The 22,991-nt window shown below is 36.7% G+C and overlaps 1 protein-coding gene across 4 annotated transcripts in view; it reads left to right on the plus strand.

The window, feature by feature from the left end:
• Positions 1-6,942: 6,942 nt before the first annotated feature.
• Positions 6,943-22,991, plus strand: part of LOC131166845 (uncharacterized) — a 28,610-nt gene continuing 12,561 nt past the window's right edge. For 2 of the 4 annotated variants that reach the window (XM_058125442.1, XM_058125439.1), the window contains exons 1-4: positions 6,943-8,073; positions 9,247-9,435; positions 22,598-22,690; positions 22,796-22,978. In XM_058125442.1, coding sequence (XP_057981425.1) covers positions 7,843-8,073; positions 9,247-9,435; positions 22,598-22,690; positions 22,796-22,978 — 696 coding nt within the window. In that variant the 5' untranslated portion in view covers positions 6,943-7,842. Of the gene's footprint in view, positions 8,074-9,246; positions 9,436-22,597; positions 22,700-22,795; positions 22,979-22,991 lie in introns of all 4 variants that reach the window. The other 2 variants (XM_058125438.1, XM_058125441.1) reach the window with 2 other exon arrangements.

Genomic DNA, 22,991 nt, shown 5'->3' on the forward strand with positions numbered 1-22,991 from the left:
TGTTTCTTCCCTTACTGAGATGTGTCTCACCCGAATATGAATTCATCTTTTTCAGGATTTCTTCGAGATCGAGCTTAGAGAGCTCGAGATTTTTATAGCATTATTGGGAGATATAAGAAAAAAGGTATAAACATTTTAATGATGTTTTTGGAGAATGTAAATATTTAAGTTTTATGTCTTTATGTTTTAAGGCTATTGAGTAAGGAATGATTGTGAAAATACTGAATTGTTTTTGGAGTTAAGTAGATTTATGGAAGTGCAGGTGATGGATAATTTATTATGGTTGGTGGTTAGAATTAGTAAACTCTAATATTATGTTATATGGAGATTATGGTTATGTTTCCCGCTGCGTATATTATGGATTATGGATTATCAGGGATTTTATCAAGTATAACGTGCTGGACCCGGGTTTAAAAGAGTCGGGGCGTTACACCTGAGATGTTATAGCAGGTATTATCAAAAGTATCAGAGTATAATATTTTGTAGTTTATTTTTAAGGAAAAGAAAAGAAAAAAAATGGTATGAAATTTCAGATCATTACACATGCCCTGAGACACACTCAAGCATTGCAAAATCCACTATTCAATCTCCTTTCAAGAGGGATAAGCTTTTACAAACCGAGAACCAATCCTTGATGCTCACTAAGAGCCAATACGCGATGTTCACCAAGAACATCCTTTGATACGGTTCACCAAGAACTTTTGGTTCACCAAGAGCCTTCGGTTCACAAAGAACCAATTTATAATCACAAGAATGTAGATGATGCAAAGAGTGCTCCTTCTTGAGCTCATATTACAATAGAAAACCCCACACTACTCTCTTGAGTAAATAATAATTCACAAGAATAAAAGGCAAAAGAGTTTTGAGCAATGAATGACCTAGAATGTTGGCAACAACCAATTGATCACTAATTAACATGTTTAATAAATGCAAGTAGCTTGTATTTATGGGCAAAGGGACGAGCTAGCCGTTATCTGGTCGTTGGGCATTTAATGTGATAGGACAAGTAAAAAACTAGCTGTCTTAAGCTCGTTGTTTCAGGTTTCTTGATGCAAATCGTCGACTATGTGACCTAAATCGTCGACGAATTGCGCCCCAATTGGTTGGCAATTTACCCCAATTCGTCAATGATTTCCTAGGCAGAAAAACACATTAAGCTATTGGAAAAATTCATCGACGAGTTGCCATAATTCGTCGATGAGTCATACCATTCGTCGACGGTTTGAGTGGGCTGAAAACTCCATTTAGCTACTGGTTTAATTGGTCGATGAGTAGGGTCAATTAGTCGACTAATTGCCTTGTTTTTCATTATAATATGCTTTTTAATGAATTGAACCAATTTAGAACAAGTGTTTATGAAAGATATTGATACTTATGATAATTAAAGCTTGTCCCATTAGATTATAAGACATCTTGTGTGTGATATTATATTTGAAAGCTCATTTTGATATCTTATATGCTAGAATGAATTAGTATGCATATGAAAACTCATTTTGATATTCTATACACTTAGTATGAACTAATATGCATATGCATTTGCTCAATTCTTGCTAGATATTCTAACAAGCATCATAACCACAAGTGTAACGCCCCAACCCTCTAGGTGGGTCCGAAGTGCTACTATTCATACAAAACCTGCATATATCTGATAACATACATAAACTACCCGCCCTAAACAGGGACATACAGGTGTATCATACTGATCTGTATTCTCATGTACAATGGAAAACATAAACATTCATATATCTTCTAATAGATTTACCAGAGTTTGTGACTGTATCTTATATACTTCCATACATACTCAAAACATAATTTGTCCTTATATTCCCAAAAGACATTTTGAACCAAGTCCAGTACATATACAAAACTTACATAAACTAATAACAAACTATGCTCCAAATCCCTCTAGAAGACCAGGATCGGTTTTCCTATAGAACCTGAAACAAAGGTTGTATGTTGGGATGAGACACTTCTCAGTAAGGTGGATATTATTACATCAGTGTGTGACAACATAAGTTTATTTCAGTAGAAGCAGTTAAACATTTAAAACATTTTAAAAATTGTGATATAGAAGATATAAATATAATTCCTGCAATAGATAATTCAACATCATTACAAGCGAGAGTTCCCGAGGTTAGGGTAGGATACATGTGCATACACAATACAGTCCCTCCGCTTGGTACTCAACCCTGTGACTTTGTCAATTTTAGTTTTTAAATCATGTATATGTATATAGAACTCAACCCAACTTTGAAACATGAAACTATGCCATTTACTTCCCCCATGGCACAGGTTGTGCGTCATAAAGCTTTGATCTAGACCTGGTTATTACATGCTTGTCAGGCATTGTATTCTCCAGTCCGATTTGGCCATCACCGCCCTGGTCCATGATCAACCAGTGGCCCTTCATACTAAATCGACTACTAGATACCCACACTCCAATCTAGTATGTGGTTGCACTGTATCTTTTTGTTCTAGCAACGGTACCTCGCTTACCGATAATGAGCTTTTTGAGGCTCTCCGATAATAATAAGCTTTTTAAGGTTCTCTGATAATAATAAGCTTTTTAAGGCTTTCTTAGTAACAAGCTGTCCAAGGCGGTTCCAACATCATATATACAATTTATAATAAAAACATATTAACTTGTTTTCATTTCATAAATCATCTATGCAATTCTAGTATCTTTCACAATCTCATTCATTCATTCTTTCATACTTTCATTCTTTCTTTCATACATTCATTCTTTCTTTCATACATTCATTCTTCCTGTGGTATAAACCGACACACACTCTCTCGGTTTAACCCTTACATACAGAATGCTCGGTATCTAACTGACATCTCTTTTCTGCATTTCCTGATAATCATTTGAAACTTCAGTTCCCATATCTCATAAACATATTTTTCATTTCAGTATAATACCATTTCATATCACATGGCACACTCATTTGATCAAAATATGTTATACATAGTATATGGCTCGTAAAATATCATTTAATATAGGAAACAAGGATTTTAAGCATCTCCTACTTAAGTTTAAAGCAAATAAAGAAGTTTTGAGAAGTTTGGAGATCATATGCCAAAACCCTAGTTTTTACCAAAATCGTATAACCGACAATTTTAACCAGTAGAATTTTCCAAATAGACAGTTATAACGTACATATAAACATAAGCTACAATTCTACCTGTTTAGTTTTCTAAAATAACTTATGTAAACAAATCCCCTTACCTTTATCCTGAAAACAACCCGAGAAGCTCGAAAATCCAACCCCAGCTTTTTCTAGAGATCTAGAATCTGCTCTGCTAGACTAGTAGATGTTCGTTCCTTGATCGTCACGGTAACTTCCGATCGTTGAACGGCCAACGAATGGCGAATGATCGAAGAGAGAGTTCACGCTGGTTCTAGAGGGAGGGAGAGAGAGAGATAGAGAGAATTTTGCTTTCTTAATGAAGAAGCAAACAAAATATCCTATTTATAGACCCTTGACTCGGTCCAATTCGTCGACAAATTGGCGCCTTCGTCAACGAACCACAGAAGGCTCTTCGTCAATGAACCTCTTCTTTCGTCGACGAACCCTAGTTTGATATTTTCTTTATGTCGGTCAGGATCTCTTCATTGACGAGGCTATGAATTTCGGTGACAAAGCATAGAAGGGCCTTTGTCGACGAGAACCTGGATTTCGTCGACGAAGCCTGCAAAAATTTCCTTTTTACTCTTTTCTTATTTTACGGATTCGAGTCTCTACAACAAGAGTTACAAGAAATCCTACCTCACACACACAACCCATTTTACATATAAGACTTATTATGACTTTAGTTGGTTGTGCTTGGGTATTTCTTGTGTAAGCTTTGATCATTGCTTCATTGAAATTCACCTTATCCTTGTGCTTGCTCTAGTATTGTCCTATTGACTTGTGCTACACTTGATGTTCAAAGATTAGATAACTTGAGGATCACAAATGGGTTGTTATCATCAAAACCTACTAGATTGGAATACTTTAGTCACTAAGGCTAACATTTACAAATATTGAAGAGTTTAATTATTACAAATGACAAATCCTCATGTTATAGGTTATGCACGTGTGTGATAAGTAGTCATATTTGGTGCTTGTTTGGAAGATCTCTATTGCTAGGGGATTACTCAATTGCTTTACTTGGGCGATCTTTTTATTGTGCCTTGTCTTTGGCTTACTTTGGAGTACCTTGGACGATTGGGCAATAAGTGGTTCGCCTTGCCTGCGCGGCTACCTTATGCCCCTGGATGATGTTTGTCTTGTGACTCGCTTGGGCAACTTCTCTTGTAATTCCTTAGATGGTCAAGCAATAGATGATTTACCATGATTATGCATCTGCCGTAAGTCCTAGTCAATGTTTGTTTTGGCTTATCTAACTGTCATTATACTTTTAGGGTATGATCGAGTAATTCATCTTTTGATAAATATGTTATCCTAATTTTTTTTTTCTCTTCCACATGCCCAATGGTTGGGTCCTTATCACTACATTCCAAGGGGGTGCACAAAAATTGCACAAATATAATGTGATCGAAAAATAAAACATTAAAACCAGTTTTAATAAAAGAACTTACGACATTTTCTTAACGAGGGTTAGAAATAGCACTATAATTCTAGTCAAGATGAATGACCTTTGCATGTAGATTTCCAGCATATTAACATGTCTGACACCCACAACTTGGCCCCAAAGTGTCTTAAAAGAACTTCCATCCCAAGCCTCCATGAAAACAACACAAGGAAAAATCCAATAGTTAGCCTAGATTTGACAAAAACGGTGATTTAGATGGACCTTTGAGAAGAAAATTTTGATCATGACACAATTTTGGATATCATCCTTAATTTGGAATATCACAAAGAAAAAAGAAACTATTTTAGGTCAATAATGAATTAGATTGGTTGTCGGATTTCATGTCAAATTTACCTTTACTTTAGAAGCAAGTTGCAATGTTTCGAGTAAAACCCAAAGAGAGCCTTAATTAAGAAGCCATAAAAAAGTACCTTGAATAAATGATTCTACATTACAATTTTTTTTCCATAAACACTTATTCTAGTTTAAACCAAAAATCATCTTTTTAAAGTAATTTTTAATTGTGATAAGTGTTATAAGCACTTTTATTTTTAAGTATTCTCAAGCTAGAATTGCTTCCCATGATCCCATAGATTGTTAAAGACTTCAATTGCATTCTAAGAAATGGAAATACCGGCAAGTTAGGTGTTGCTTGAATGGCTAACAAAGCCAAAAAGAGCACTAATGTTGTAGCATCAAAGGACAAATTAACCCAATTAGATCAAAAAGTGAAATTAACAAGAAACCATAAGAACAACGCTTGATGGAGGATCGTTAGAGGTTGAATTCTAAATTATAGCCAATAAAAAATGGTGGAAAAGATTGTGACAAAGTAGTTGTTCCTAACTAAAGAGAGGGAAGGGGAAGCGAGGGGCAAGATAATCACCAAATAACATGAATTGTCTCACAAGGTTATAGTCATTATAAAGTTTATCATAAAAGACTACCATCAAATATGATTTGGCTTTTTACAACTAGTTTAATTACAAAAAAAAAAAGGGATACTCAATTTTTAAAAATTTCAAAATTTGTATTAGAAACTTGAAAAAACATTTTATTTTTTTCTTTCAATTTTGATATATAAAAATGTTGAAAATTGAATAATAATAAGACATTCATTTTTTATGAATTTGGAACTAAAGGATAAAAAATTATTCTCATACAACATAATTTTTTTTGTTCTAAAATTATTGTATTGATGTGGTGTTTTTATCTTTTTAAAACAACATTGCAATATAACTATATAAGCAACCACTGTATGATATTGATTGCTGTCAACTTGTAAACTTCTTGTCATCTCTCTCTCTCTCTCTCTGTCTCTCTCTCTCTCCCTTTCTTATATATTACTTTTCATTTTACATGAACTTTATTTTTTGTTTTTTGAATTATTACTTAGTTTTTGTGATTCACTCTCAAATTCTAAACTATTTTAGAAATTAGTGAATATTGTATGCAATACAAACATAACTAAAATACCCCAAATTTTAAATGAATATGAGACCATGCATGCTTTTTGACATGTCTATTGGCAACCATTTTCTTTGTTGCTCCCACTCATCAATACGCAAGTTTTTAACATGTCAATTTCCTTTCACGGGTTTTGGCATATCTATTTTTTAAATATTTTTTTAGTAGTGTTGAGTAGATAGTCTAAATTTACAAATAAAAGCATGAAGTTAGAAAAATGGAGTCAAGAAATGAAATATTATAATATGACAGTATGACATTTTCCCATTATTCAATAGAATTGAAGTTATGCTTAAATGTTTTTTACTCCAATTTCAATACTCAAAACCTTTTTCTTATATAGCATTCCCGTAGTGGTAAATTAAATAGTGATTTGACTAAAATTTAATATAAGTAAGTTAAGTTTGAAATAAACATTGGCTCCTCAACTTGACAAATTCAAACATTATTATAATAACACGGCAAATGATTGTAGCGGTGTGTTATAATATTTTGGTAACGGTAAAAGTTGTGTTGGCCTTAAAGACAAGTATAATAGTGTTAAGTTTTTAATGCATCACACAAAATGTTAAAAATCAGTTGAGCAGATCAATAATTCGAGTATGAAAAGTATTGATGGACTAACAAATCATGCAAATAGTCATCACGATTATAAAATTATATTGTATAAAAGAGAATGATTAGAATTGCTGAAACTTCAATAATTTAAGTTTAAATAAGATTGATTTACATAAGGTTCCATGTCAATTGGCTCATAGAGAGAACCATGTACCTTACCAACCAGCAAATCTCCATAAGATTTAATTTGTCAATTCGTGGAAAAACAATTTAGTTATTACAATTAATGCTATTTTTTTTAAATAAATTGTTTATATATTTATAATTTGTTATTTATTATTTATTATTTGTTATTTTTTATTTTTATTTCCAGATTCTCTCCTCCACCCTTCCTTACCCAATATTGCCATTTGAAAAACCCCTGAAATGCAGAAATCCCCACCAACGTCAACCCTTCTCTCGCCTGAAATCTCTTACTCTCGCACAATCCCCTCCATTTTCCCTACCCCTACGGTTCCTCCGATGCCCATTGCCTTCGCACGATCGCCATCCACTTTTCCCACCACTCCCTAACCTCTTAATTTCTGCCACTTTCTTTGTTATTGATTTTGATTCGCCGACATTTCGCCGTCGCCGAGAACGATCACTCCTCCGGTAGCCTACTGCCTTGGCCGCACCTCCTCCGCAGTTCCAGTTGGGGTTTGCGTATCTTGAGACCGCGAGATTGTTCCCAAATTTTCCACTTCTAGGGTTTGTGTCTTGATTCCTAGGGCTTCTCTTTTGTTCGTTTGGGCTAGATATTGAAGTCCTTACAATAACATAACTGTTTTGCCTTCTTATTTGTGGAAGAAAGTGCCCACCTGCAATTCGGTTTGGGTTTTATCTGCCTGCGATCTTCCCAAGTGCCCAAAATTTCGTTCCCATTTGCACTGCTTACCATTTGGCTGCGTTAAAACCGTATTATTTTTACGGGGTAGTGTTTTTGATTTTGAACCCCGAGATTGTCAGAAGTTTCTGTCTTGGCATAAGAATTTTTACAGGCTTATTTCTTTGAAGCTCAGTAACCAATTTCCTCCACTTTCTTAATCACGAATTGTTTTGTTTTGCTTTTTATTCTTTGTTTTTGCTTGGGTGCAACAAGATATATAGTACATAGTTGTTATACGGGTTCTTGTTATTGTTGGACGAGGAGGGAAGTGGTGTTTGGGTAAGAAGCACGGGCTAGCAACGGGATAGCCGTGCATGGGCGAGCATGAGGGCTGGGCACAGCCAAGTGGGCTATTGCCGAATGGCCTTTTGCCCAATGAAGGGGCTTCAGTGATTCGAGTCCTTGATTCGGAGAGATGGTTGAAAGCCGAGGAGAGAACTGCAGAGCTCATTGCCTGCATTCAGCCCAACCAGCCCTCCGAAGGGCGCAGAAATGCTGTTGCAGATTATGTGCAGCGACTTATCATGAAGTGCTTTCCCTGTCAGGTGACCTTTCATTTAAAGTTTTCCCTATTCTTCTTGTTTTTATTTTTGTTTCCATTTATTTTTCATGCCTTATGCACATTTACTTTTATTTGCTTAATGTCCCTATAGTGACTTATGGTGGCTGGTTAATATCTTTCCAGTGCCAATGTAATAATTAATGAAGCATGCAAGATTGTTTAATGGTCTAATGCACTATTACCTTCACATTATCCTTGTGGACATGTGATATGTCTGCACTTTACCCCTAATCCCATGATTTTGAAGATATATCTCTCCTTTGAATTGAATTTTGGAGAGATAGTTGACATTGACAGTGGAAAGATGTGCTGAAGCTAAGGCATTTTTTTCTAGCATTTTTGGAAGTACCTTTTCTTGCTTTTTTGGGCTGAAACAACTTCATTTTTTTCGGGTGTGGGAGCAAGGAAAGCTAACTGAATGATGATCCTCCTTTTTTGGGTTCTTTTGCTTTGATTGTTTGAAAGATGAGTTTTTGTGAAGATCAACTACTGCCAATGGATTTTTTTTTATAAGAAAAGTAATCAGAAGACTACTAATGTTAATTTTGGGTTATTTAAAACCACGAGGATTGAATGTGTCCAACTACTATCGGGAAATGTTGAGATAGATGAGCCTTAAGACAAGGAGAACATGCTTGAATGAATATATGGCTGAAAACTTTGACTAATACTAACAGGTGATTGGAATAGGATTGGAGTGTGCTGAGACAATTTCGTCGCAACCAATAGTGATCAGTGAGAGATGGTATGGATTAAGGATTGTTTATTTCAACTTGAAGGCAGTGCAGGGTGAAGGGGCATGGTGAGACCAATTAGGAACCCACAAGTTATTTATTATTTGTGTGTGTTTCTTAGTGTGAGTGTTAGTGTGTGTGTATGAGAGAGAGAGAGGTGAAACCAGGTTTGACCACCCAAGCTCAAATATTTGAGATGAGGCTTACCTAATTTGGGTAATTCTTGGATGCAGTGACGTTTGTTTGATGCTAGCATAGTCTCACAGTAAATCATTGTTTTTTTTCCTAGCTTTTTTTTTTCTTATTGTTTATCCGTGTGCATGCACATGATTATATATGTATATATATATATATATTTAGATATATTTTCCTGTTGATTGTTGTTGTCATTGCTGCTCTGTGACAATCTCTACTTCCTACAGGTTTTCACTTTTGGATCTGTACCCCTCAAGACTTATTTACCTGATGGCGACATTGATTTAACAGCCTTCAGTAATAACCAAAGTCTAAAAGACACATGGGCAAATCAAGTTCGAGATATGCTGGAGAATGAGGAGAAGAATGAGAATGCTGAATTCCATGTTAAGGAGGTTCAGTATATTCAGGCAGAAGTATGTATTTGATGGCCCTTCATATATATATATATATATTTTCCTGTATAGCTTTCTCATATGTTCCAGCCTTTGCTCTTGTTTATTACTCAGCATATTTATTTTCTTTTCAATTGTGACTGGAATTTGCAATATTGACATTTATCTTAAGGGAATGGTAACACAAGAGTTGACATTTATCTTTGTAATGCACAAGTGCATCTGCATATTTTGCCCTATTTTATCTGGAGAGTAAATTGTAATCATTAATGAAATTCTTCTTTAAATTTGGACTGCATCTTTTTACCTTATCCTGATGACTTCTAAGCCTTGTTTATTCAGACGATGACAGATTTTTCATTCAAAACAATCTTCTACCTTGGTCAATGGTATCAATTTTTGCCTTAGAATCTATAGCAAAGAAAAGTGTTAGAGATGATATTTTCCCCCTTATTGGTATATGCATCTAAATATTTTTTTATCATTGACCAAATGGTAAGTGCCCTTGACAATCCAAAATGGTTAACCAACTAATTACAAAATACCAAGCTATGTGGTGACTCATACCACGAGTTGGGATGCACCATGTCCCACTTGACTGGACTCATTTGATATGTTATTTTTGGTCGAATTATGATTGGGCAGAGCTGTGTGTTTGTGTGGGGTCCTGCATCCCTTATGTTTGATTGGGGTATTAACTTTGTGGTTGGGGAGGGGGAAGGGGGGGGGGGGGGGCACTTCTAATATACTTTTGTAGGCAATGTGCTATATTTTGCATTAGCCATTGAGTTTAATGTATTAACAGGATTGGCGTGTGACTGGATGTGGTGAGGATTAGTAATTTCTGTGATGATTTGGGGCATTAACTTTCTGTTTCCGGGGGGATGGGGGGACTCTAATATACTTTTGTAGGCAATGTGCTGTATTTTGCTTTCACCATTGAGCTTGATTTATTAACAGGATTGGCATGTGACCTGAGGAAGTGAGGATGAGTAACTTCTGTGATGGTAGCCATAAGATTGAGTGTTTCTGAATTCAATGAAGCAGGGCAAAGCATGAGATTGGAAATTGAATTGTGTTCTATCTTCCCTTGCATTTGACTACAGTTAACTTACCTCTAGTGCCCTTCAACACCTATTTAGACTCACCTGTCAATAGGGGATGCTGGTTGCCTTTTCACTGTTTTTTGTCATCATATCTTTTTCTATTGTAACTTTCCTCTTTGTTTACTTTGGGGTGGAAATAGGGTTTTGTGAAACTCCAATCCACTTTAATCTTGCGTGTATCTCATTGAGAAGTTTTTTATAGTAAACCATTTGATGTTAAGAAATAAGGAGATTCCAAGACATTATAAGCTGGATGGGGAACCGCTTAATTACCATCTATGAATTTATTCGCCCTTGTTGTCAATCAGTTGGTTGAGATTCTTGATGATGTATGGCTTTTTCAAGGTCATGGATCTTTCAAGGCATTATGGATGCTTAGTTCTGTGCATCTTGAAATTATTAAGACTGCAATATGGAGGTGTATTGAGGCTGGAGGGAAGAAAATGAGACTTTAGAGGTGCAGAAGTGAAACTTGGCTATATAATTATTATTGCATCCATTGGTCCTTTGTTTTCATGGACAATCTTTTGGAGCAATCCATATTGTCAACTTTGATAGTGCGTGGGACAAACTTTTCATGCATTTTGTTTGCCTGTTTTGCATTTTTTTTTTGTGTATTTGTGGAGGCTGAAAATTCAGCACGTTTCCTTTTTTCATGATTCTGCTTCCATTTAGAATGTCCCTGGACAATCTTTTCATGCTATTTGTTTATCTGTTTTGTTTCATTTTGCCTGTGGAAGCTATCTTTGCAGTCAACACTTTATTTTTTTAATTTTATTTTTTGATGAATCTGCATTTCTATTTAGAAGCACACCATATATCTCTTTTTTTATGGGGTTTTTTTACTGCAAATAATGTGAGTCATATGAAATTCTCTTTCCCCCTTTCTCATATATACATGCACCTCCATTTTTTCTATTTAAATTTTTTGAATTGCAAAAGCAGTGCATATTGTTCGTATTAAGTTTATCCATATAGCATTATTTCCTTTGAACAAGCAATTTGCTTGGTCTCTTCATATTTACTTAGTAGTCAGTTGTTGCTGAACTGTCGATGTGTACTTTTTACTTTTAATTATCTGTACCCAAAGTTCTCCAATTTTGGGTGGTGCCGTGGTGGTACAATTTGCACTTGAATTTAGAACTTCTTCCTAAGCTGCAGCTTTAGTTGAAGTTATGGCTGATGAAAATGGGTAACTTGAATGCCTGTTCTGTATGGATAGCATCTTTAACTCTTTTTTTATATTTTTATCTAATGAGCCACAAGTATTGGTGTTTGTGTTTGGTTCTGCCCTTTTGGGTTGATGCTGTAGAAGCACATTGTTGAAGTTTCTTGTCCTTCTGTAAGCATCTGCTATTGCTTAAGAGTTCTCTTTTGGATGAGAGTGGGTAGGGCCTGCGGTTTCATTGATCAATATATGGATGATTATTGTAGGAAACTAAGATGACCAATATAGTTTTTGTGATGGTGTATTGGTAAGGAGATTTTTGGTTTGTAGATGCAGTTATGAGGTACTAATTTTAAAAGTTAGATCCCTGAGAGGTAGCCTCCATAGCTTTGCCCTTTTGATTTTTAAATTTAAAACCTGAAATGGAGATGTCATTATGTATGCTGCATGTAAGGTAAACAATTTTGTTGTGAGCTAAAAAAATACATTTTTGTTGTATAAACCTTGTTACCTACACTTTATTTTATTTAAAAAATATATGGTATCCTTGTTTGGTGACTAATTTGGGGAAAGTTGACAAATCAGTATGAAATTGCCTGTACTGCCCATTAACTGGAAGGTTAATTTGTTGTCTACAGTGATATATTTCTTCATTGTATTTCATATTTTAGGATTGTGGAATGGAAAATATATGTACACAATAATACATAGTTACATAGCAAAGGTTGCTTCTCTTTCTGTAGTTTATCTTTATATTAGCAAAGAGAAACTTTATTAAACAGCAGCATCAAGGGAATGCCACCCAAGTACAGAAGAAACAACAAGAGAAATACATTCCTCGCAGAGGAGTATCAAGGAAATGAAGGATTACAAAGGAGTCCCTCCCAACCAGCCCACTATGCCAGCTAGAGATGATAGCTATCCAACAGTCCATGACAGCCTGGATGGGTGAAAGAGTTCCTTTAAAGCCTATTCTGTTCCTTTCTCTCCACACCAGCCTAAAAAACGCAAGGGGAATGAGGGGGAGAGACTTTCTTCGTTCCTTGTTTGATTGGATCCCTTTCCAAGCTACTTCTGCTTGGCCATGGAGATGGCCAAGTTCCACATTTCCGTGATCCAAGTCAATGTAAAAAGGATGTGATAAGCTGTTTCTGCCTGCCCCAGGCATAAAAAGTATTTTTAATAAGGGATGTGCCCTTTTTCTGAAGATTGTCCATGGTAAGGATCCTCCCAAGAGTTGCTTTCCATGTGAAGAAAACAACCTTTGTAGGGGCTGCAGTTTCCCATGTAAGCTTCCAGGGGAAATTGCTACTGCGCTCAGCCAGAGAGCTAAGGTTCTTATAGAATGATTTGACCATGAAGTTTCCATCCTTGCTCAAAACCCATTTGGGCTCATTGGAAATGGCCTGGCATTGGATTTTAGACTGTTGTAGAAATCTGTTAAGAGTATCAAGCTGCCAATCAAAAGTATTCCTTAGTCCTGGGAATATTCCATACCATCCCTTGATTGGAAAACCCCAGGTTTTGGCTAATGAGGGCATCTTTGTCACAAGCTAGCTAACTAGCCTGAAGATGGAAGGGAAAGTAGTGCTGAGCTAGGCTTTGTCACATCAGATATTATGCTGAAAGGATACATCCTCTCCATTCCCCACATGGAATTAATTGAGAGAGAAGAATTTCTCCCATCCTCGCTTCTCTTTCTGTAGTGATAGTGGCATATCTTATATGTCTCTTGCATGTGTGTGCACACATAAAAGCTTCTAAATTGAGTGCACAAGAAGTTCTGGCCCCAAAATAAAATGATACATATAAAGTTTGTTTGAAAAATGCTTGGCATCTAAAAGAATTAAAAAGGAAAAAAACAATTACAAAGAGATAAGATGATATAAATATATGTATGCACATACACACACAGACACAGCAAAAGATAATAAAATTCATTAAAGGATGCCCAAGGGGGTTCCATCAAAAGGCGATGTCAATATTAGTACTTGACTACTTGTGTAAAAGGATCGCTTTAATTTTAGTACAGCAAGACCTTCATTTATTCTACAATATGAAGATTATGTAAAAAAAGTTTATAGAATCAATTATTTGTAGAATCTTTTTGAACATTTCCTTACATTGCACATTTGTGCATCTGCAAGACTAACAGCCCACTTGAGCTTAATCTTTTTGATAGCGAAAGAAGACGACTTTATTAGATAAAGAAGAATTTACAAGGAGAACAAGAAATCTTCCAAGACAGAAGAAAGGAAAAAGAGAAAATAAAAGTCTAACAAAAATCAAACAATCCGACTAACAAAGCCAACCAACCCCATTTGATATCCAAAAACCTCACTCCTTTAAAACAACTAGCAGAAGTACACCAAAGCGAGGCCAGATATAAATTATTTATCTGTTTCAAATATAAATCTGTAGTTTTAAAATTTAAATTTCCTTTTTTTCTCAAAAAAATTTCCTTATTTTCCTTTAAATACACCCACATTGTAGGTACTAACAGAATGAATTTCTTACCTAATAATACATATATATATATATATATATATAATATTTTTATGAAAGAGAGAAGTGAATTAAAACAGAATCCAAAGTGGTACTTTTTAATCTAATAATGATATTTTCTTATATATACTATTCATGTAGCTTTGCTGATTATGTTTTCTCTTGCTGCCTAAGCACCTGACCTTTAATTGTATCTACGTGGTGCAATGACAACCAACTTCCCCCGAACACACTTCACACACTGATGATAAAAGGTGGCTGCTTGTCAGAACTCATTAACCCTAATCCTCGATGAGTTGTTCTCTTTATTCCAATTTTTACTACTCCTTGTTCATATCATGCATATAACCTCTATTTTCTTTGCACTGCACTTTGCTCCTCTTGTTTGTGATCCTTTAGGTTCACTCTGATATGGTAATGGCCTAATGGGTACAATGGCATTTTTTTTTTGTCGCAAAAGAAGAAGTATATTGATAGAGAAAGAATATTCAATTCAGTAGAAAAAGGAATCTTTCAAAAAAAAAAAAATAAAAAAGAAAAAGAAAAAGCAGAAAAACTGAAGTAGGGAAAAAAAACAATTAATGCAAAACAGCAGGCCATTCGCGATGAACTTCTTCAGGACATAATTCCTTAAAACAACCAGCTGCAACATGCCATAAAGAAGCCAAATGCTGAATCTTATCTCAAATGCAAAACCAAGAAATCTTCAGAAATCTTCTTCCCCTAAAAAATGTGATTGTTCTTTTCCATCCAAATGCCCACAGTGCAGCAAACAAACCACATCTTAATAGAGCAGCCTTGTCTTTACTCCCTTTGAAACGCAAAAAAGAAATGGCCAGCATATCCTCCACAGACTTCGGACAAACACTACTTTCCCCAGTAAGGAAGTGGTGGTTTCTCATCTTCAGCTTGCTGATGGCACCATTTTCTTCCTTGACAATCATAGCCTTTCCTTTAGGAGAATTTTAGGTATTCTTCAGATTTCTGAGAGGGTGTCGGGTCTTAAAATTAATATGGGGAAGAGTGGATTAGCAGCTTTGAATGTGCCTGTGGAGTGAGTGAGGGAAAGGGCCACTGAAGTGGGGTGTGGCATTCTTGATTGGTCCATGACCTACTTAGGGTCCCAAATTGGGGGTAATCCTAGAGCAGTGGTTTTTTGGAATTCGGTAGTGAAAAGGGTGACTAAGAGGTTAGATGGTTGGAAGGGGGCTCTTTTCTCTTTAGGGGGTAGAATAACCTTGATCCAAGCTTGTCTTTTTAGCATTCCCTTTTATTTCTTGTCTGTATTAGTATTTCGATGAGGATTGTTAGCAAGCTTGAGAATCATGAGAGACTTTTTGTGGTCTGGTAGGGGGGGATCGCAGGGACCACTTGGCTAGCTAGAATGAGGTTTATAGGTCAAAAAAGGAAGGAGGGTTGGGTCTAGGGAAATTGGTGTCTAAGACCACATCTCTTTTAATTAAATGGCTATGGTGCTTTCCTCTAGAAGAATTGTCCCTTTGAAGTAAGTTCAGGTTGGGTGAGAATGGGTGTGACACCAATGTATGTTTAAGATGTTCTTTGGGTAGTCTGTGAAGGTCCATTTCTCAGATTTATCCTTCTTTCATCCCTCAAACCAAACTTGAGGCGCGGAGGGGCTTTTTTGTCCATTCTTGGAAAGACCCTTGGCTGGGTAATTTATCCGTATCCACTTCATTCCCTCGTCTTTTTTCACTGCTCCACCAAGCAAAATAGATTTGATTTATCCTTCCTTCATCCCTCAAACCAAACTTGAGGTGGGAAGGGGCTCTCAGATCCATTGTTGGAAAGACCCTTGGCTGGGTAATTCATCCTTATCCACTTCATTCCCTCGTCTTTTTGACTGAGCACCAATAAAAATAGAGCTATATTTTCTTTGTTGGGGATTTGAGTAGCCCGTCAGCTTCCTGGAATCTCCATTTTAAGAGCCTCTTAATGATAGGGAGTTGGTGGAGCCGTCTTCTTTGTTAACTCTGTTGAATGGGACTAATCTTTCTGTGGGGATGGATGTTTGGTCTTGGTCTTTAGGTCGTTCAGGAGTGTTTTCTTGTAAATCTTTTGTTTGTATTCTTGGCCCACTCTAATTCTTCTTTCTCATTCTATTGTTTCATCTAGAAGGCTAAAGCTCTTCCAAAAAATTAAGGCTCTCGCTTCTTTGGTTGTCCCTCATGTAAATTCTCTTCTTTTTAATGAAATATTCTTTTGCTATAAAAAAAATCCTGAAGAGAAAGCAAAGAACACACAGAGATAATGCCTTGGAAGGCATCCTACCTGGCACCCTGCAACAGATTGTTAGTTTTAACTCCATTAAGAACAAAGACCACATAGAAGTCTTAATGTAGAGGGAACTTTGACCTTCCAAATCATAGGAAAGAAAGAAAAGGACATATTCTCATGGGTCAAGATTTCAAAGAATGAATTGCTAGAAAAATCTCTTAAAGAATCTAGCAACCACTGCTTCACACCCTCCATAGTGGAAGGATGGCAGCCCTCCAATAAACTCAGCAGAGTTACAAGCTCCTCCACCTCTTTATCATTCAAATTAAAAAAATCTAAAGAAATGAAAATCCCACTGAAAATTCTCCCCAAGAAAGCATAAAAGAAGAAATAGGGTCATTATGTAATGAAGAAAGACGATACAAGCGAGGAAACAACACGAAAAAAGGCAAATCCTCCACCCAATTGTCGTCCCAAAAATAATGCTCTTCCCATTTTCCACCTCAAATTTGCTATTAGGAATAAAATGTGGGTAATGTTGAGATATAAATCTCCAAGGACTCTCACAAAAAGATCTAAAACATACATTAGTATCCTATCCATTCCTTGTGTGCCAAATTTACTTTTAATTACTTTATGCCAAAGTGAGTTCTTCTCTAAAGGAAACCTCCATTAATAATTACTCATCAAGGCAATGTTTTTAGACACCAAATTCGTGAGACCAAACACGGCTTCTTTTATAGACTACACATCATCTCTCATCTAACCAAATGATCTTTCTTTTTCGCCACCCTAGACCAAAGAAAGTCTCTCATGATTCTCTCAATAGTCCTAGCCACCCCATTCAATAATTTTAAAAATAGACAAAAAATAAAGAGGAATACTAGAAAGACAAGATTGAATAAGTGTTACCTTACCACCTAAAGTAAAAAAAGGCACCCTTCCACTCATGAAGCACTTGGACACCTTCTTTACCATGGGAGCCCTAAAGCCCATGGGCCTAGAATTACCACTTAACAGAACCCCTAAATATCACAAAGTCCAGTCAAAGATAGCACACCTTGCTAAAGTAGCCAACTCCAAAGATCTATGGCCTCCAAGATTAATACCTACAATCCCACTTTTCCCTAAATTCACTTTTAGCCCAGAAACACGCTCCAAAGTTGCAGAACGGCGAGCACATTTAGAAAAGATTCCCTATGATCCCCTGAAAAGTATCATTTACAAACTGAAGATGAGAAACTATGGCCCTGTCATTACCCACTCCAATACCTCTCACAAACCCTCTATCAACTGCCCTATCCATCAATGCACTCAAACAGTCAACAACCAAGACGAACAAAAAAGAGGACAAAGGGTCTTCTTGCCAACACTTCCCGAAGCTGTAAATCACTCAGGTTCCCCATTTATAATAATAGAAAAAGAAGTATTAGACAAACGACCCCTTATCCAAGACCTCCACCTGACCCCAAAACCTCACCTCTCCAAAACTCTATTTAGGAACTTCAAGCTACTCGATCATAAACCTTTTCAAAACATTACACCCCTCCATTTACTCCTAATATCCTCCACAACCACGTTAGCCACTAAAATAGAACCCACAATCTGCCTACCCCCTCCCCCCCAAAAAAAAAAAAACAACAAAAGCACTCTGAGCATGGGAGTTTGTACTTCCTATAACTAAACGCAGCCTATTGGCTAGCACCTTATCAATGATCTGTATACACACTTGGAACCAGACTAATAGGCCGAAATTCAGTAACATGCAAAGATTTACTCTTCTTAGGCACCAAAGTGATGCAGGTAGAATTAATACTCTTGCTCAATTATCATTAAATTCACCCTGATTACATCCCAACAATTGTGGAAGAAAGCCATATTACAAGCATCCGGAGTCCAGACCTCGTATCACCTTATTGGCTTATCCCTATCCATCTCAAACATAACTTGCCTAACCTCACTTTCCTCAAAAGGTCTCTCCAACCAAGACTATTGATCCAAAGAAATGGGATTCCACTAATAACCTTCAATCATTGGCCTATCTGCACCCTCCTTAGAAAAAAAAGATTTGTTTAAAAAGCATTGACTCACTAGCTATCAAATCAGGATAAAAATTAACCTCTCCCTCCCTCACCTCCAACTCCCCAATAACACTTCTCCTCCTACCATTAGCCAAGCTATGAAAGGATTTAGAATTACAATAACCCTCTCTTAGCCACTTGGCCTTTTCTTTCCACTCCGTACTCCCCTAAAATTAGCCTCCTCTTATTCATTAAATCCACCCTCTTAACCTCAACCTTCGAAAGCATCCCTTCTCTTTCTTATCCATCAAATCCAGATCCTGCTAAATACTATTTTTCTTAGTTCTATTGTCTTCAAAAACCTCCACATTCCACCTCTTCAACACAACCTTACGCCTAAATTTAAAACCTTCCCAACCCCCTATCAACCTTCTCATTCCAAGAATCTCTCACCAAAGACATAAAAGACTTATGATCCAGCCACATAGTTTCAAACTCAAGGCATTGGATCCCACCTAACCTTCCTAAACTCTAATAAAATAGGGAAATGATTAGAGACAGCCCTAGACAAATATAATCCAGCCGCATGTTTTCAAACTTAAGGTGTTGGAACCCACCTAACCTTTCTAAACTCTAATAAAATAGGGAAATGATTAGAGACAGACTTAGACAAAACTTATTGAGAAAGATTCAGAAATTCCTCTTCCCACTCACCTCAAAATAAGAACCTATCCATGTGACTAGCAACAACCCACTCCCACTGACTGGCCAGGAAAAATAAGGCATTATGCATTTGGAAACCCCTTAACCCACACTCCCAGATAAACTTATCAAGATTACTCATGCCAAAGGCAGAACTCCCTCTCCTTTTCTTCTCTTTAGGGAACCTAACTGCACTAAAGCCACATAAAGCTCTTTCCAAAAAAATTGGTCAAAGCACTGTCTAAGACCATACGCAGATGAAACCTGCCACTGATCTCTACCTCTATTATCTAACAAAATCTACCAGGAAAAGAAACCCACTAAGCTATCTACCTTACCAATAGAATGAGTATCCTAAATAATCAAAATCCTCCCCCCCCCCCCCCCTTCCCCAAAAAAAAGCACCTTGGTAAGGAAGAAAATATGATTCCTTAAACCCCCCTCCTTCCAAATTCTCTCAATTACCCTCTTTCACCCTTTAATGTTTAGTTTCTTGAATGAAAACAATATCAGGATAACTCATACTCAAAACTTCCTTAATAAGCCCTCTGTTCCTCACATCTCCTTAACCTCTCACATCCATAGTTGACAGAACTGGCCAACTTATTCAACTCCTTTTGCACCTTTTTTTCTTTCCCTCATAGGTCCTAGGAGAAACCACCACTTTCATATCCTTCCTTAAAGGATTCACTACCTTAACCCCCATCCCCTCAAGGAGTTTTTGCGGGTCAAGGTTGTCTCTCTCATTCTACAATGAATTAAGGGTCTAGACATGCCCCTTATTGGAATCCTCCTTTTTGATGGTTTAGAAACCTTATGCTTTCTTCATAATGGGTTTAATGGCGTTAATTTCCATTAATGAGCCAATTAGAACTCCTTATAATTATGTTGAATTAGAGCACCTTCTTGTTCTCCCCCCATGTGTTGTCAACAGTATGTCTAGGTAATCCAAATGAAACTGAATTGTGAGAGAACCTATTTGATAAATCCCTATATTAACCAATATGCCTCAAATAATTTAATAAGGGCATGTAATTATTGCCAACCCCTAATTCATTCTTATGTGCTACTGCAGTATGAGTACATATATATGGGATTAGGAACCCTTTCTCTGAGTTGTACTTGATCCTCATTGCAAATCATACCCCATCACACCTCTCGTCATTAATTCTGGTGAACAGCAGGAGCTCCCTATACCCACGCCATCCCATCATTGATTCCGGCAAAGAAAGCACAACTGCTCCAAGCGATTAATCATATCTATGGATGTTAATTAGGCGATTTTTCAATTAATGATTATTACTTTGTATCAAATTTTCTGTTTTTGATTCCATCCTCAATTTGATTTGTAATTACACATCTCTGGTCTTATTCTTATGCATGCCAGTGGTTTCCATCATTGAGTTTGCTGCAGACGGGAAGGACAGGGCAGCAACCATGGAGCGACTGCAGGAAGGGCTAGGTTTGATGGAGGGCACATTTGGAAAGTGCTGTAAAGGGAAGGCTGCAAGTAATGAATCCATCATGGATTCAGGCTTTGGCCTGAGTAGGGTATGAACTTATCTGCTGTAGATGGGGCAGACAAAATTGGAGAGTGGGAGAATGAGAAGGGAAGTGGGTCTGGTTGGAATAAGTTGGATGGTGGTGTGTGTATGTGAAGACAACGAACGGTTAGATCATGTTTTTAAATCACGGCTGCGGGTAGCGTAACGTAACGTAACGGTAACGGGTGTAACAGGAAGCGGGAGTAGCGGATGTTACATAACGGGAAGCGGGTGTAACAGCCGTGAATTTTTTTGAAGCAGCACAACCTTGTGCATCTTAGCGTATTTGCATGTTTTAAGCTTTTAGCCCTTCTTAGAAATAGTTTGTGTATTTTGGATCATTTAGTTAGAGTAACTAAGTTCTTTGGTAAGGGCAACAAGTTTACATTTGTTTTAAACCGCCATTGATAGAAAAATTACATGTGTGTGTGTGTGCATTTATACTTCTCATTGTTCTTATCTGTAATAAATTCTTATGTGTGCTAAATTAATTAATAGAACAAAATACATTATACACTCCATTAATCTATGAGACACATAAGACATACAAATAATACAAATATAAAATAGCTAGAAAAGAAAGATGGTTGAAGTTGAAAAATATAGAACATAAATATCGCAGTACTAATATTATCAAAATAAAATATTTTTCTAATTAGTATTTTCAAATTGTTAATTAATGCATCTATTGTGAGTATTTAAAGAAATAATAAACTTTGTATCATTGTGATCCTCATTATAATCTTTTCCCCCTCTCGCCACATGATATATTGAGAATGATTTATGAGAGGGAAAAAGTGAGAAGAAAAAGTAAAAAATAAAATAAATTTTTTGGTGTAACAGTCTTGTAGCGGTTACATAATGGCTGTAGCGGCCTTTACGTAATGGTCGTGGTCCGTAACGGCCGCTACGGCTGTGATTTTTCTTCACACCAATTTCGTGGTGTGTAACGGTATCGGCAACCCAAAAAACCGTTACGTAACGGCATTACGTAATGGTCGTGGCCTTTATTTAAAACCATGGGTTAGATTGATAAAGAAATGGAAGGTGGAGGATGATGCACACAGAATTAAGGGAACAAGCATCTTGTTCCTGATAGCTGTTGTATATATATAGTGCAAAATGCTTATCCCTCTTTGTTGCAATTGATAGTTATGTCTTTATACCTGAATTATGTTTAATCCTTCTTCCTGATCTTTTTAATACTGATCTTGAAATTTATTTTTTTACTGTCTTGCTAGTATACTAACTGTCCAGCAGTTTGTCATCTCTTGATTATTTGAAAAGTGTCTTGATGAAACTTTCTATTTTGGTTCAATTTATTGCATTATTTTCATTTTTGGATGGTGCTCTATGACCTAGTGCATACCCAGTGCATGGCCAGTACATGGCCGAGTGCATGGCCTAGTGCGTACCCAGTGCATGGCCCAATGCATGCCCAGTCCATGGCCCAGTGCATGGCCTAGTGCATGCCCAGTCCATGGTTCAATTTATTGCATTATTTTCATTTTTGGATGGTGCTCTATGGCCTAGTGCATACCCAGTGCATGTCCAGTACGTGGCCTAGTGCATGCCCTAGTGCATACCCAGTGCATGGCCCAATGCATGCCCAGTCCATGGCCCAGTGCATGGCCTAGTGCATGCCAGTGCATGACCCAGTGCATGGCCTAGTGCATGCCCAGTCCATGGCCTAGTGCATGGTTAATACATTGCCTAATGCATGGTTACTGCATGGCGCCTAGTGCATGATGTCATTGCAACTTATTGCCCATTGGCCTTGGATGATACTTGGTGCAAATTTTACTTGTAAAGTCAACAGAAATTATTTATTCAAAGGTTACTTGAACATTTTTCTTTGTTGCAAAATATAAGGTTCTAATTTTTTGTTCCAATCCATTGAAGGTTAAGATTATAAAATGTCTTGTGGAGAACATTGTAGTCGACATTTCTTTCAACCAGCTTGGTGGGCTGTGCACCCTTTGTTTCCTTGAGGAGGTATGTCATGTATGCTTGAACTCCTTGCTCTGTATTTTTCTGTATGGAAGAGTTAGTTAATAGTTTTTGTAATTATACATTCAAAGATGCTTCTATTTTGTGTAGGTTGATCATTTGATTAATCAAAATCATCTATTCAAGCGTAGCATTATATTGATTAAGGCTTGGTGTTATTATGAGAGTCGTATATTGGGTGCTCACCATGGACTTATTTCAACATATGCCCTAGAGACCTTGGTTCTCTACATATTTCATGTTTTCAACAATTCCTTTGCTGGACCACTTGAGGTGACCTCATTTA

This window comes from Malania oleifera, chromosome 10, assembly GCF_029873635.1.
Source record: "Malania oleifera isolate guangnan ecotype guangnan chromosome 10, ASM2987363v1, whole genome shotgun sequence".
NCBI lineage: Eukaryota > Viridiplantae > Streptophyta > Magnoliopsida > Santalales > Ximeniaceae > Malania > Malania oleifera.